The sequence below is a fragment of the Phacochoerus africanus genome, chromosome 7 (assembly GCF_016906955.1).
Source record: "Phacochoerus africanus isolate WHEZ1 chromosome 7, ROS_Pafr_v1, whole genome shotgun sequence".
NCBI lineage: Eukaryota > Metazoa > Chordata > Mammalia > Artiodactyla > Suidae > Phacochoerus > Phacochoerus africanus.
The window spans coordinates 11,677,506-11,694,279 of record NC_062550.1 but is presented as its reverse complement, the minus strand read 5'-3'; the positions used below and the strand labels follow the sequence as shown (position 1 = coordinate 11,694,279).

The window sequence follows — 16,774 nt, the reverse complement described above, 5'->3', positions numbered from 1 at the left end:
CACAAATAACTGTAACAGAAGCACAAAGGAAGTAAGTGAGGAGACTGTCACAGATTTCATCAAACACAAATGGGTGGACATGAGACTGATTCAACTTGCTTCCTTTTGTAACTTCTCTTCCAAACAAATCAAAAGACAGAATAACCCATCCTCTGGTTAACAGCTGATCAGTCCCACCGACAGGTCTGCAGAGACCCTACACACAGGTGCCTGGTTCACAGGAATGAACATCACTGAGAGGACAGAAGTCATATCAGAAAAGTTCTCTGACTTCTTCCAAATACTACGAAAATAAATCAGCAGAGAGGAGGAAATTAGACGTCAAGGTCATATTCAAATATGAAGGGAGAAGCAGGAAAAGCAACACACACACACACACACACACACACACACACACGCCCCTCTGTGACCAAGCTCCATCTTCATAAACCTAGTGAAAATTCTGCTGTCTGATATTTATAAATTTAGCCTGCCTGAGCCAAGTAGGTTTCTGCAATTCCAGACATCTAGGCTAAAGGGCAAAGGGCAAAGGGAAACTTTCAAAAGCTGGCTCATAGCCAAGGGCATCACATCTCGGAGGCTCCCTTAGCAACACACAACAACTGTCTGCTCAGGGAGGACACCGCCATCTTTGTGAGGGATACAGATGTTCCTGTTTCTCAACTAAAAGCAGGGCTTTCGCCCCGTGTATTATTTTCCTTGTCATTCTTCTAAAAGTTATCACATTTCACAATTTAAAAGCCTCTCTAATCCCAGTATGCTTTCCTCCATCCCAACTACACCATAGTTAACCATAAATTAAAAGAATGTAAGGTATTAAATTGCTGGCAAATATAAAATGCTTTATAATGTTTGGTTATTAATTACTATTCTAGCTGCTACAGACTTGGTGTCGAACCATGCGCAAGTCACCTTTTGTGACTTAATTACTTCCCTCATAAAATTTTAATAACAACAGTGACCCACTTCACAAGACTTTGTGAAGGACAATAAAAATTATTAGATAAAAACTTTCAAAAGCTTATTTCTAATTAAGAATCATACCGCCTCTTGGCTCTCAATATCTAAAGGTTTGGTTTGGTTATCAAGGTCAGTGCCCCCCAAGCGAAACACAGGTGGATCCTGACCCACCAGGAAGACAGAAGCTCCCCGGGGGGAGTGGCTCACTTCACCTGCCCCCTGCCTTCTCCAAAGCGCCCAAGCCCAGGGGGACGGCGCCGCACTGGGAGCTCAGCCCTTGCGTTCAAGGCTAACAAGATAAACAACACTAAAAAACCCAACAATCCCCTGCCACGAGCACTAGGCTCGGCTTTAAAACCCTCACACCTGTGAGGCGAAGGGGCTGTGGCAGCCTGCGCTCCGTGGGGAAGGCCGTTTGTGCAAGAGCAGAACCTCGCAGCTTTCCACTCCTTATATGTGCAAGTGCAAACCTCACCCACGGCACTGTGTACTCACCCAGAGGTACATCATGTCAGACCCGGCTGCTCAAACTCAGAGGCCAGCTGATCCTCGACTGCAAAAAGGCCCTTCAGTGAACTGTAGGAAAGGAGGTGCCAGAATGGGGGGCAGAAGTTCGGGTGGGGAGAACCCCCCCCAGATCACTTGAGTTTGGAAACCTAAAAAACGACTGGTCTCCTCCCCCCTCCTCCCTCCTCTCCAGCTGACGGCTCTGTTGTTCTCTCTCCTCCCTCTCACCCTCCCTCCCTCTCTCTGGGAGTTCCCAGCCCTGTGCGTCTGAACCGGAGTGTACAGCACACTCTCCCTGTATTTGCCTGCAGGGAATCTCTCTCCGTCATTCTACTTCTAGAAACACAATCATCACTCACAGAGATTATTGCAAAAGGCAGGGGTGGGTGGCGTTAGTAATAAACCACCGGCACCGGTTCCTAGCAGCTAGACGTAAACTAGTTTAAGATGGGTTCTTTAAACATGAATGAAGCAATCAGAAAAACTCTGCCCTCCCAGATCAAGGGGAGTGAGCCAAGCCTCCCCTCTGCCCCAGTTCTTCCGAGCCCCTTGCAGAAGCCAAGCGTGAACACAGAACCTGCTCTGAGCCTACATTCCCTCCCTGCAACGTCAGCCTTACGCCCCATCCTCTAATAATTCACTATCATTCTGCCAGTAATAATTCTGAATCTTAGAGGATTTTAGAACATAGGGGAAATTACATATAAACTCGACTAGTTTTTCATCTTTTTTATCACCACCCTCGTTCCAATCAATAGCGCTTCCCCTTCTAAAGGGAGAAAAAACAAGGGTTTTAGAGTCAAGGAGCTTTTAAGCCTGCAATGTTGCAACATGGCAATAGGGCAGGGTACAAAGCCGGGGTTTGAAATCTGGGTCTATAGTTACCATCATCATGGCCTGGGGAAAGTTATTTAACCTGTCCAGGCCTCTTGTCTCCTCAACTCAAACCACGTACAACACCCCTTTTGGAGTTGCTGCAATTAGATCGGATGGCATCACTATGTCAACTATCTGCCACATCCCTGGCGACCAAGGTTTCTAACCTCGTTGAGTCCGAGCATTTACTGAGTTCCTCCTCTCGGCCAGGCCCATGTTTATCCATTACGTTCAATGGTGGAGAACAGGGGGCAGCAAATCATCCGTCCCAGTGGTTTTTATTCAGAAAGCCATCAATGCCTCTTCCATACGCCAAGGCCCCCGCTCGTTCCTACTTCCCTACCCAGTTCTCCCCGTTCACATCCAAGATGTGCGGGGCTGTCAGCCCCCTCTGGAAGCCTGCTGTCTGTGCCATGGCACTCAGCACGCCTGCCAGCCACCACCCCAGACACTCACCCGTACCTACCAATCTATGCCCTTTATTCCCATCTTCCAGGGGAGAGTGCCTCTCTTGTGGGCCATGGAGCCTTGTGCATAGGACCTGGCACACAGTAGGTGCACAAGACATTCTCAAAGGATCATGTGTCTTGAGGAATATTTTACCCCTTTAACTCATTAAAAGAAAAAATAAAACCAAAACAAGAGGCCTACCGCCTTCCAGCTGCCTCCGGGTTCTGTTCCCCTCAGACATGTTGAAACAGCTCTCCCACTTGTTAAATCTCCAAGTAAGGGCTGCACGCCTCACGGACAAGGCAGGCCCAGCGCAGGTCCTGAGGACCTGGCCTCTGTCTCCCTCGCACGTCTCACTGTAGAGCCAGCTTAGTTACCTGCTCCGGTGGGGTTTCTTTTGCTCTTAGAGTCGAGGTCAAGCCACTTTGCCTTTTCGTCCACACTATGCTAAGTGCATAGCATAGCAAGAGCACTTGGGACACTGCTTCCCTCCTCCCGCCCTAACGTTCCCTGGTGAAACCTGGAGTGGTGGGGCAGGCGCTCTTCTCAGCCTCACCCCACCCTTCTCTTTTTCTCTGTGCAGAACCTCTTGGCTTCCTCTGAAGTCAGGATTACCTCAGCTCCTAGCGCAAAAGAGGAGTAAGAGTCTAAAGTCTAAAATGCAGACAGCTTTTTTTAAAAAATGGGGAAACAAATCTTGGCTCTCTAGAAACTGCTACTTAGAGTCTTTGGTTTGTCCATAATCAATTTTTATCAGCAAGCTTCCCCTCTGGTTTCACAGCCCATGCTCTAAATCTTAAGTCATCAGACCTCCCTGCAATCCATTCTAAGTAACTGTTGGAGAATCACACTATTAAGAGATTATGACAGTCCTTTCGAGCTCGCTGAAGACACAAAATTGTCAACATTCGCTCAATTCTTAAGGAAGCATCAAAAAACAAATGCAGTAAAATTTCACACATTGTCACTTTATGGTGTTATCTTTTAATGAAATCTGGGATGGGATAACATACCCCTGTTCCCCTGGAGCGAAGCAGGAGAAAAATACATAGAGAAAAGACATCCTTAGAACGAAATAAGAAAAATTTAAATACGTCACAAAACTCTGAAAACTACCTCCAAACCTCTCATGAGTGGAATCACTGTTAACTTCTTTGGAACCACAGGGAGTTCGCTAATTCCTACTCCCAAGGCATCTCTTCCTTTCCTGATCATCATTTTAAGAACTGGGTGGTTTATTCGATGTGTTTTCTTCACATTAAAACAAACAAACAAAAAACCCATAACCTTCAAAGATGCATGGGCAAGCTAAGTGGATTTTTAATTCATGCTCCTGCTTGTTCATATTTCCCTACCTTAAAAAAAAGGAAAGGAAACAAAGGGGTGGGAGAAGACAAGATTCTCACCAATCGAGTCAAATAAGGAAATCTCTGCTTTATTGTTAAGAAACACAAAGGTCCGAGGCCCCATGAGGAAGACCCGGGAGGGTCACAGTCGCACACGGAACCGTAGGATACGCATGCACTGCATCCTGTCAGAACAGCTTATCAGACTGCATGACTGTTCTCCAAGCTTATCAGCCTCTCTATCAGCCCAGAGGGAGGAGAGGGGATGGGTGGATCTGAGCATCACAGGAGGAACTCTCCTCGAGAGGCCCACAGAGGAAGGCTGGCTCGCCTCCTTCTGAGAAAGAGAAATTGGATTATCAGGGACAACATCATGGGTGCTGCCAGTAACTCTGAGCTTATAATGCAGCCTGAATTCCTGCTTCTGAGAGCACTGATTCCGTAATGTGAAGACTCTGGTGGGCAGAAAGGGTTTGGAGCCACATTTTAGATGCTCTGCCTCAAAGTCTAACAGTTGAAGAGATAGCATGTTTTATGCCAGGTTCTCTGTGGGTGTAAAAGACTGGTGGGGAAAGTGTGAACATCTGGGGAACTAACACAATTTCGCAAAAATATCCCTGAGAAATCAGGCACTGACAATTTTTCAAAAGAAATGGGAGGCAACCCTCTCTACATAATTTATACTCCTCTCACTTTTGGGACTGGTAGAGACAACAGTCTCACCACGACAATGAGCTACAGAAATGGGCCAGAGGAGGTCCAACTGCATTTGACTCCAAAAAAAAAAAAAAAAAAAAAAAGTTGAACGAATGGGGCTCTTTTAACCTCATTTCCTCTCAGCTTAAAATAGCAAGGATTCCCAGCGGGCAGCTCTCTAATAGAATTTTGTTACTCAAAATGTGACCCATGGACCGGCAGCAGCAGCATTAGCATCAACAGGGAGCTTCCTAATATGAAGACTTAGGGAGGTAAAATCAGCATCACAACCAAAGCCACAGACACGTCACAAGCGCAGGGAAGTCTGAAGAGCCAGCCTAGACAGGGTACCGTCCTCACCAGCAGCACAGGCTCCCGGAAGACAGGGAGGGGATGCCCATCTTCACAGCGCTGGAAGACTAACTAGAGAGTGAGGGTTCCAACACCGCCGCCGATTTCAACATGTCACCACCGCCTGCACAATTTCCCGAGAACACACCATGGGCCAGAGCTCTGCGTGCACCATCTCAGGGCGACTCCACAGCATCTCTGAAAGGCAGGCCCCAGTTTACCTTTTTCATACGCAGAAGAAAATGGGGACTCACTTTGCCTGTGGTCTCACAGCTAGTGAGCAACAGAGCCACAAGTTAAACACAAATGGGTAAGACTCCAAGATCAGCTCAACTATATCACACATTGTCATTGATAAAATCAAATCAAGACTGCGAATCTGTGGAAGCCGTCGCCTGTGCTCTCTCTGCCCATCACCCACACAACAAATAACGGGGAAGAGTTATGGCACCCGTGCACACATACTCCGCGGGAGCTTCCAAAGGCTGTGGTTCTCTTAAGCGCTGCTGCCACCACGACAGAGGTCAGTAAGAAAAAGGCTCTGGAAACCTCTTAGGAACTGTGGTTACCTTCTATGATGCCTAGTGAGCTCCAGTTGCATACACAGAGCAAAGCTCACCTCTTGGAAAATCTACAGGCAAATGGATTTGTTAGAGTCCTTACCCCCCGTTTTTAGGGAACCCAGAGTGACTGCCTGGAAAAGAGGAAAATGTGTTATCTTAAGAGCTGTGTTTTTCCTTACTATGTTTCAATAATATTCTCAAGTGATCTCTGACTTGTAACTAACTTGCTCCAGAATCCCCTCCGCTCAAGCTTTGACCTCATGAAGTCTCCCACCCCAACCACTGGTTCATTATCCACCTGCTCCAGTCCTGTCTTCCAGTCCCTCCTAGGTCCAGCTTCGATTCCATGGTCCATGATTATAATCCCTCTCTTGCAAATATCCTCAATCATGTGTCCTCCATCACTGGCATTTAGCAAAACTCCAATCCTGGTTAAATACAATCTGCCTTCGCTGTGCCAGTTCCCAACCAGCTACATGCTGCTGGAGAAGGACGATATAACTGACGTCACTATACATTCACGATCACAAACGTCACGTAGCCCTCGGCAACGCCACGCAGTCCTAGCAAAGCTGCCCTGTGAGCTCCCCGTCTCTCCAAAATGACTACTTCTTACCTTCTCCTGAAACCTACTTCATTCTTTCCCCACCACCCAATCATCAGCTGCTGCTCTACCCAAGCGATTCATTGTAAAAAGAGAAGCATTCAGATGGCCCCTTCTGTCCACCAAGCCCACAGTTCCGCCTAGAAACACACGCATCTCCTCGTCCTTACATTCTGTTACAACAGAGGAAGTACCATGAGCCTCGGAGGCCCGTTTCGCTTTCTGTGCTCACACCCCTGTGTAAGGGCTGTGCTGCTCTGTTCACAACCCACTCTCTCCTGCCTCATCACTCCCTCCGCTGCCCCCATCATTATCAAGCCACCAATAACACACTCATCTTCAGAAAGCCTCCCCTCTGCCCTCATACACTGATGGGCAAAGCACACCTGGGATCACCACTTCGGGAGGCCGTCTGGCAACATCTATCAAATTCTGAAAGGTGCACGGCCTGTGGCTCAGAAATTCCACCTCCAAGGAACCTATCTCAGAAAATCCCCTCAGTGTCGAAGGAACGTCACCAGAGGGAACCTGTAAGGGTAACAACATAAAAACACAAATGTCCGATGACAGGTGAGTGACTAAATGAACCAAGGTTTTAAAAATCTTGGATCTCTCACCCTCCTCCAGCTACTCTCTCCATTTCCCTGCTCACCACTTCACAGGAAATCTTCCCCAAAAAAGGACCCATGCCAGTTTCCACTTCTTCACCTCTCATGTCTTTAACCTACTCAGTGTCCAAGGCCTCTGGTCAGTGTCAACTACGTCCATGCTACTCCATCCGGCGGACACTCGGCTGTCCTCAACTTATCAGAGCTCTTAGCAGGATTGAACAAAGTTGGCAACGTTTTTAAAACATTCTCTTCTTCTAGCTTCTGAGGTACCACAGCCCCAGTTCTTTTCCTGCATCACTGATCGCCTCTTCTTGGTGTCTTCTTCTGGCTTCCATTAATAGACCCCCAAAAGGGAAGAGCTCCTCGGGGCTCAGTCCCGAGTCATGCTCTCGCTGAGCTGTCTTAACCATTCCCATTGCTTCAAACATGACCAACACACTGATAATTACCAAATTTGATCCCTATCCCAGGCTCTCAATTCTCCACCCCCTTCACCCTAGAGATCCGCCATATACACGTGGAATAAATGGTACCACCTGGCAATGAAAGCCAGAGGCCTTTCCCTTATCCCTCACCCCTCACATCTAAACCGTTAACAGGTCCCAGGTATCTGACCTGTCCTGGTCCTCACTGCCATCACCTTAACAAAGCTACCATCATCGTCTCTTTCCGGAACACCACAATAGTTCCTCCATTTCCACTGCTGCTCCCCTTCGAAACATTCACCACATACCAGCCCAGGGACTTTCTAATCAGATCATGTCACTTCTTTGATTCTACCGCTTCACATTACACTTAGGTTTGTTTCTATCTAAAGCCCTATAATGGCCTTTGAGGGGCTGTATAATCTGCCACATGCCCGTCTCTCCAATCTCGTTTCAATCACTGTGCTGTAAATACACTGATCCTGTGTTGGGTCCTCATAGAGGGCAAACCCATCCTCTCCCCGGCCCCCTCTCAGCCCCTTTATTCCCTGTGCTTGAAATCCCTCCTCATCCTGCCTTCATTCTTGGCAGGGCCGGCTCCTTCTTAAGTTTCGGGTCTCAGGGTGAATTACACTCCTCAACTAAAGCTCTCCATTCGACTCTATCTGCTTGGAGGTCCCTCCCCACAAATCCGTATTGTCCATGTTACGGTGCTCTGTTCCTTTTCTTCCTAACAGTTATCAAAATCTATGATTAATTAACATATTTGTTTGTTTTCTCATTTGTTATAGATTTCTCCACTAGAAAGTAGCTTTTTGCGTATCTCACACAGAACTGAGATCTTCTATTATGGGACATTTTATCCCTTAACTTTTTTGCTAGGGAAGGTCAAAGTTATTTGTAGGAGTTTCTGGCACTCAGGCAACTGTCTAACCAAGTCCTATAAATAAAGTTAGAGCGCAACTAATATCACCCTAGTTACCAAAAGGACTCAAAGTTTTATCACAGCTACAAAACATAAACACATGCCAACACCAATGGCTTTAGAATGTTACAGTTTTAAATGACCATAATATTAATATGAAAAAGCGATTACAATTTAATCATTTACTTTAAGCTAATTTGAGTGTAAAATTCCAAACTGCCTTTACTATCAATATATTTTGCTCAGTACAATAAAATAACAGCATCCCAATCCAAGCTTCACTAGAATCAAACTTGTTAATTATTTACAGTCTAAAGCTATGTGTCCAGCGCATAGCCACTGGTCACGTGTGGCTATTTGAATTCAATTTTAATCAATTAATACTAAAATTTCTGTTCTTCAGTCACACTTGCCACATTCCAAGAGCTCAAGAGCCACATGAGCCTAGAGGCTATTATAATGGGCAGGTCAGATATAAAACATCTCCATCGTCACAGAAAGACCTACTGAACAGAGCTGTTCTACAAGATGATAATAACTAAGAAGTGAAAAGCCCTCCAAATACCCAGAATATCAAAATGTTCATACACTTTCAATGGCAGGAAAGCTCCGCCAGGCCTTCTCTTTGAATTTATTTATTTTCATTTTGGAAATGTTTCTGCCCTAGTTATCTGGCAACTTACCCACCACAAATTTAAAAAACAAATTAGGAAAGGGAGCTAAAAGCAGTAGGGAACACGTTCCAGAGGAAAAAAGAATATTATGTGAGAGGCAGCCACATTAGGAGCAAGAGAAAGCAAGAGGAAAAAAAAAAATCTAAAAAGCAGATAAGTTATCAAAAAGCAGAGAGATATCGAAATGGGGCTACTTAGTGAGGCAAAATCAGGAAAATCTCCTGAAATATAGCTCTTTTTTAGTCCTAAACAATAACTGATGTTGACAACTGTGTTAAAGCCATTAAGGAAAGTATAACCACTATATTGTTAAAAATAAATAAACTGCTTACGTAACACATTTTAGAAAGGACTTACTTTCCAAAATAAATAAACCTTAAACATCATAGTGCTTAAAGAAGAGGAAATCCTCTCAGCAAGTTGGAATATCCCACACGAAAAATAACTCATTCCTAAAATATTCTGCATAGTCAGGTTGTATCCAAGAGTTCAGTTTAACGAACATGAATGAATGCTGCTTACAGAGCAGGTACAGACATGAGACTAAGATAAGACAAGGTTCTTCAGCTGGTGAATTACAGTTCATCCAGACAGTGGAACACCCTGGAGCCCTGGGGGGGTGGGAAGGGAACGAGGAAGCTCTTCGAGTGATAAAAGAAAGGTTCAGAACAATGTACAGCACAGTGCCATTAAAAAAAATTTTTTAATGAGGAATTATACACAAAAAGGAAAACACCCACTGCTTCTCGGGTAAAGACACTGGGTGACTCAAGACAAGAACTGGGGAGCAACTATTTACTAATATATGGCCATTCTGTACCTTTTGGATATTGAAAAATATAAATGTTTATTTAAAAAAAAACCCAATAACCTTAAATTAAAAAAAAAAGAAGAAATTTCTCTATCCCCTAGAAAGGTATAATCTAATAGATTATCCAGGCTTCAAAAAACAAGGACAAATGACACTTTTTCCTTTACCAATGACTAGACGGCTAAATATTTAACACCTATATTTTATTCTGACTAAAAAGCTCACTCTATACTATTTGAAATCACAAGAAACCAGTTTCAAAAAACTCCACGCTGAACTTGAACTTAAATGGAAACTGCAATGATCCTTAGCATTAACTTTTTAAAAAAGTGTTTGCATAGAAGTGTATGTATCCCAAGAAAAAAAATCCTTTTATCGGATAATACGGGAAAGACAGGTTGAAAAGCTCCCAAGGAACTAGAGCATGTCTTCCACACCACGTGGGAGGCAGGGTCAGGTCACTCTGACGGTCCCTGAGGGTGCGAGTGCCAGTGGTTTCCCAGCAGCCTTTCTTCTTCCCCCTTCCATTCTAGAACATTAATACACATACCCTCCAAAAAAAGACTCTCTCCCAACCTCTGCTGCAGCTAGGTGTGGCCACGGGCTAAGATCTGGCCAAAGGGATGTTAGCAGAAACGTTATGTGGGACTTCCCGGAAGTCTTCTTAAGTAGGGGAGGGGATCTCTCTTCCTCCTCCAAACCGCTCCACGGAAATGCAGGAATGGTGGCCAGAGCTGTAGCAATCATCTGGGCCACATCCTACAGACGGAGAAGCAAAGAGCAGTGAGGATCCTGAATCCTTCACAACCATGGAGCACTGCATCAGCCCTGGACTTCCAGACCTTGTCTGCATGAAAGACAAAGTCTTGTTTAAGCCACTTTTGTGGGAAGGGCAGGGAGAAGTCTGTTCTGTGAAGGTGAACTTAATTCTAAGTGATACTTACAAGAGTCAGTTATTTTACCATAACTTTACAAATCAAAATTCAATGTCACACAAAGCTCTATATACATTACAGGCCTGATAACTAAGACAGAAACTGTCAAAGAATCTTGAAATGTCTAAGGCTGGAAGTCTAGGCCAAAAAGCCAACCAGTCTGTCTCCTTAATCTGCTGTTCCTGATCATTTCACACCAATATAAAATTTTTTAAAAACTTTTTTTTTTTTTTTTTGGTTTTTAGGGCCGCACCTGAGGCATACAGAAGTTCCCAGGCTAGGGGTCAAATTAGAGCTGCAGCTGGAGCCTATGCCACAGCCACAGCAAGGCAAGATCCAAGCCATATCTGCTACACCATAGCTCATCACAATGGCGGATCCTTAACCCACCGAGCAAGACCAGGGATCAAACCAGCATCCTCATGGAGACTAGTCAGGTTTGTTACCACTGGGCCACAACAGGAACTCCTAAAATAAAATTTTAACTTAACAATTCCTGAATTTTAGTAATGAAAAAAGTCAAATACATATACACTCTCATTTTCTGTCATCTGTAAAATGGGAGCAATGACTCAGGGATGTGGTCAAATCCAAACGCAGTGCATTAGCTATTCTGTAAACAGAGCATTATACACCATCTTTACCTTCACAACTACCACTGTTAGTAGCTGACTGGTGAGTGCGAGGCACAAAAGAAAAATGAGATGAAAGCAAGTACAGAGAATCCTGGGTTTGAAGCACAAGGAATTCCATGAACTTGTCAAACCTCTTTCATCCCTTCCTTATCTATCTACCAAAAAATACTACATCAGGAACTTCAGTTTCCTTCTTTAAAGCACCGGGGAAAAGAAAAGAGTTGAATGGTTCTAAGGGAGAAAAAGAACTGTAATAAAGGGTTTAAAGCAATTAGTGAATATGATGTATTTGAAACATATAACCCTGTTTTTAGAATTCCATGATTTGTCCCTAGGTGGTCCAACAATTTTTAAATTGATGCTAGCGATATTTTTCTTCTATAATTTATTCATTCAAAAGAAAAACACTCAATGTACATATACAGTTCCTACTGCGTACGCAACAACCTGTCATTTAAGAATGAGATGCTATCCATATATTGCACACACTGTAATTCAAAAAGATACATGCACCCCATGTTCACAGCAGCACTATTCACAATAGGCAAGACACGGAAACAACCTAAATGCCCATCAACAGATGAATAGATTAAGAAGAGCGTGATACATATAGACAATGGAATGCTACTCAGCCATAAAAAAGAATGAAATAATGCCATTCGCAGCAACATGGATACAACGAGAGATGATCATACTAAGTGAAATAAGTCAGAAAGAGAAAGATAAATACCATATGATATCACTTACATGTGGAATCTGAAATATGGCACAAATGAACCTATCTACAAAACAGACACAGACTCACAGACATAGAGAACAGACTTGTGGTTGCCAAGGGGGTGGAGGGGAGGGAGTGGGACAGACTGGGAGTTAGGGGTCAGTCGATGCAAACTATTACATTTAGAAAGGATAGACAAGGTCCTACTATATGGCCTGGGGAACTATATCCAATCTCCTGGGACAGACCATGATGGGAAAGAATATAAAAAAAGAATGTATGACTGAGTCACTTTGCTGTACAGCAGGAACTGGCACAACATTGTAAATCAACTAGTTTAATTTTAAAAATTTTAAAAAGAAAGAGACGCCATCTTTGAGAAATAAGGATAATATGAGAGGTCCTCAATGCAAGAAGATTCTTACCCTGTGCACTAAGGCACAGACAGCGTATTTAAAACAAAATAGCTTAATCACTTCCATTTTTACACTTAAAAATGATTTAACGTCTCTAAAACAGGTTTTAAAGTCAGAAAAAAAGCAAATGATTGCATTTTTTGAAGCCATTAACTCATCTTTGAAACCGTTTCTGGTGACTACTCTAATCTATACACACATGGTACATGAGTCACACTGTACTATGGTGTTTGATTCATTAGCTTTTGGAAAGCATTCCATGGTCAAACGACTGAGAAACATGCTTTCAGGAGTTTTACTAGTTGTTGGGTTTCAGCTTTTCCTAGTCTTCTAACAGGATATAAAAATCAGCAGATGCTTTTTACTTATTTCAAATATACTCATAAGAAGAAAATAAGCTGTCTAGGGGCGTCAGAGATTAGCTGACAGGCAGACAGAAGCCAAGAATTTGCTGCACAATTTAAAGGGCTACAATCAGGTAAGGAGAGTGTGAGACACAAACTCAGACAGCTTGAATGAAGGTTTTTGTTCCCCAGAAGGGAAACCAAAGGCATGGCCGATTTAAGCACCCTTCCGCTCTGAATGGCCATATCCAAGCAGCTTTAATTCAGCGGTAAGATTTCTGAAGAATTAGAACTACGCTGCCTTTCCCGGATGATCACTTATCATCTATTTATACCCATTTAGAGTCTGAATGTGTGACTGGGGGTTGAGGGCCATCGGAACTACCAGAAGAAAACCTGAGTAACATTATTTTCTATGACCAGACTCTTCCATCCCAGATCTGACAGCTTCAATATCAAAGTTCTCCCAAAAGTTAGTACGTACCAAACGCTATAAACTTATTTTCAGGCTATGACTAGACTTTTAACAACATAAATGAGTTCAGTGGGACTTACTTTAATCTCCTGAAACACAGTTTATTTTTAGTAAATACAATAGTCCCCCACATGGGAAGCTACAACCATGCCAAAAATGTCCTAAGCTGAGATAAAACCCTATTTATAGACCTATCAGTTGCTCCTTGCTTAGGTTGTAACATAGTTTCCACTTTAAGCCTGATATGACCTCCCCTGACTTCTCTGGTCTCTAATGTTCTTTTCATCCTGAAGTTTCTCACATTTATCTTTATCTCCATAGGGTACTTAAATTAAGCTACTATGGGGCGGGGGGGGGGGGGGGGGGAAGAAGAGAATCTCCTCTTCCCTAAACATTCTCTCACCTGAACTTTAGGTAAGTTTCAGGAACCTAAAAAAGGGAAGAGTTCTCCATTGGGTGGGCTTTGGGGGAGGGAACCTCATATTCAGCAATCATTAAGAATGCTGCCGCAAGGGAGCCTTGCACATGGCAGGTGGGACTACAGGATGCTTTATTTGTGTATGACTCAGCCTCAAGTCCTCTATCTTTTAAAAATCCAACAAGAATAAATGTCCACGAATTTCTAATATAGAGACTACTATACTCAAAAGCTAAGGGGCAGGGGGGTGGGGTGCTAATTGGGAAACAAAAAGATAAAGATAAGAGAGTTAAATTTTTTTTCCTAAAAACGTGATTTCCTCAGGGATTAAGCTGTTTGGTTACTGTTGCTGCTGCTGCTGCTGCTGCTGTTGTTTCACATTATCTGCTGGCAACTTTACATAGCCCACTTAAACTGCCAACTCTGGAATATTCCTTCCCCAGTCTCTGGCTGCAACCCCAACAATTCTAGAAGGGTATTTACCTTACCTTAATTCAGTGAACCATTTTCACTGTTTGCTGTCGCTAGCAGTAGCAAGAAGACCCAAACCTCATCTCCCACCCCAGCCCGGCCCTGGGGCATACCCCGGATAAAATTGTAAATGAACCCTGTCTTCACTGCTCTGGCACATCCTAACCCCTTTCATCTCGGAACCCCAGTAAAATGTGCCATCCCTATTCCACTTCTTCTTTTTTGTGTTCTTAAGCAAACACTGCCTTTTGTTATTAACTCTGTGTTTATAGGTCTTGTATCCTAAATAAGACTGCAAATTCCACTCCATTATGAACTCCTATAGGGCAATGGCCACGTCTTATTCATCTCAGAATCACCCAAGGAAACACTGTTGAAATGTTTGTTAGGCTGATGTGGGTGGCGGGGACTGCGTAGTGAGTCCACTTTCTCTTACATGACTCTCTCACTGCACTCGATTTGGAAAGCCCAGTATCACTGTAGCAGAAATGAATCATAAGAAATTTCTGAAAAGAGGAAGAGAGAAGCAAACAGCCATTACATAAGACCAGCCCATCTTCCACTGGCCTCTCAACATCATTCTCAGGTGCTCAAAGAGATGATAAACAAGGAGGTACCAAACGATGGAGCAAATGATAACAGCTCCCCAAAAAAACTCTCCTTGCTTTTCTTCATCTACCTATATATGACGCATCCTTTAAGGCCTGCCTCTTCCTGCCCACCCCCATCCACAGTGAAACCCCTAACTCTCCAGAATCTGATGATGGGTAGCCACTTATTTAGCATTTTCACTTAAAACAAGAATTGATGGATTTATTTTTTCATTTATTTTATTTTTGGTCTTTTTAGGGCCGTACCCACGGCATATGGAAGCTCCCAGGATAGGGGTCGAAATCGGAGCTGTGTCTGCGGCCTACACCACAGCTCACGGGCAATGCCAGATCCTTAACCCACTGAGTGAGGCCAGGGATCGAACCTGCGTCCTCATGGATGCTAGTCAGATTCATTAACCACTGAGCCATGACAGGAACTCCTAAATTTAAATTTCAGTAAAAATAACTGAAACTATAAACATTAGTGAAAAGTTACCTGACTAGAGATGATGACAAAGACTAGGAAATATACTTTTTTTTGCAACTGTGAAGTTTATCATATAAAATGGTAATTTCCCTTTTTAAAAGAAGGCATATGGACTTTCTGGGGTGATCAGAGCTGAGGTCTGGGCAGGGATGATTAAATAAACTCCCAAGATCATTTTCCAGCGGCAGCATGGTACTGAAGAAAGAAAGATTGGAAGTGAAAAAGATCTGGAACTAAAGTGCCAAATTACCACTCACTAGCTATGACCTTGAGCAAGTAGCTTCTCTTAAACCTATTTCCTCATCTATAAGTGTAGGGTATTATGAACATCAAAAATAACATACATAAAGCACCTAGGTCACTGCCTGGCTTAAGAATTCATAGTTGTTTACAGATTTGCTTATCATTGTTTTTCTCAGCCCACCACAAAAAGACAGAAAATGACTCCTTAACAAACCTGACATTTTAGGGCTACTATTGTAATTTATTTTAAACTGGTAACAGATTGTCAATAGCAGCATGCCTAAAGGAAGTTATTTTCTCCGTGAATTTAAAAGTAAAATTTGGAGTTCCCATCGTGGCGCAGTGGTTAACGAATCCAACTAGAAACCATGAGGTTGCGGGTTCGATCCCTGGCCTTGCTCCGTAGGTTAAGGATCTGGCATTGCCGTGAGCTGTGGTGTAGGTCGCAGACGTGGCTCGGATCCTACATTGCTGTGGCTCTGGTGTAGGCCAGCGGCTACAGCTCCGATTCGACCCCTGGCCTGGGAACCTCCATATGCCACGGGAGTGGCCATAGAAAAGGCAAAAAGACAAAAAAATAAAAAAAAATTAAAAAATAAAAGTAAAATTTGCAGGAAGAGAAACACAAAGTTTTCCACAGGGCAAGATGTCGCTAAATCAGATGGCTAAGACAACTGATAAGAGACTGCAGGAAAAAGTCGAGCTCCGGAAAGGGGGAGCGTCTGACAGAGGATAAAGAATCACAGCCACTCTGTGGGGGGGTAAGCCCAACACCGCAACTCTCTGTCACAGAAGAGCTCAGAGTAAAGGTTTGTTTGTTTGTTTTTTCCCCAGTCTCCTCAAAATTCCACCCCTCCCTTAAACCAGCGATACTTACCTGACAATAACAAACACAAGGCAAAGAGAAACAAAAACACCTCCACCTGTAGTAGAGAAGGGGGATGCTGAGGATGCGGGAGATGCTGGCTACAAAGGGTGAGAACTTTTCTATGATGCAGAAAGAAAACCAATGGCTGCACCATCTTCTTTGGCTGCTTTCAGGTGACGGCAGGAATCTCCAAGTCATTCACCTGCTCTCCTATCAGGGCTGTGAAAGGGGAGACAGTAGGTCTGGTCCTTCTACAGGGCCGAGCTAAAAGCTATGAAGGAGTTAAAGCTTTCAGAATATTAGAAGGAAAATGCTGGAGGACTTTTAGGGCCTTAATAGCCAATCCAGTGGAATGGAAGACAGTCTGGGCAT

General features: G+C 43.7%; 1 protein-coding gene across 19 annotated transcripts in view; it reads right to left on the bottom strand.

Moving 5' to 3' along the window:
• Nucleotides 1-16,774, bottom strand: part of RBFOX2 (RNA binding fox-1 homolog 2) — a 270,031-nt gene that overhangs the window by 150,275 nt on the left and 102,982 nt on the right. Inside the window, exon 1 of one of the 19 annotated variants that reach the window (XM_047786422.1) lies at nt 1,456-1,676. The exons of the other annotated variants lie outside the window; for them this stretch is intronic. Coding sequence (XP_047642378.1) covers nt 1,456-1,470 — 15 coding nt within the window. The 5' untranslated portion in view covers nt 1,471-1,676. Of the gene's footprint in view, nt 1-1,455; nt 1,677-16,774 lie in introns of those variants that run through there. 19 annotated transcript variants of the gene reach the window in all.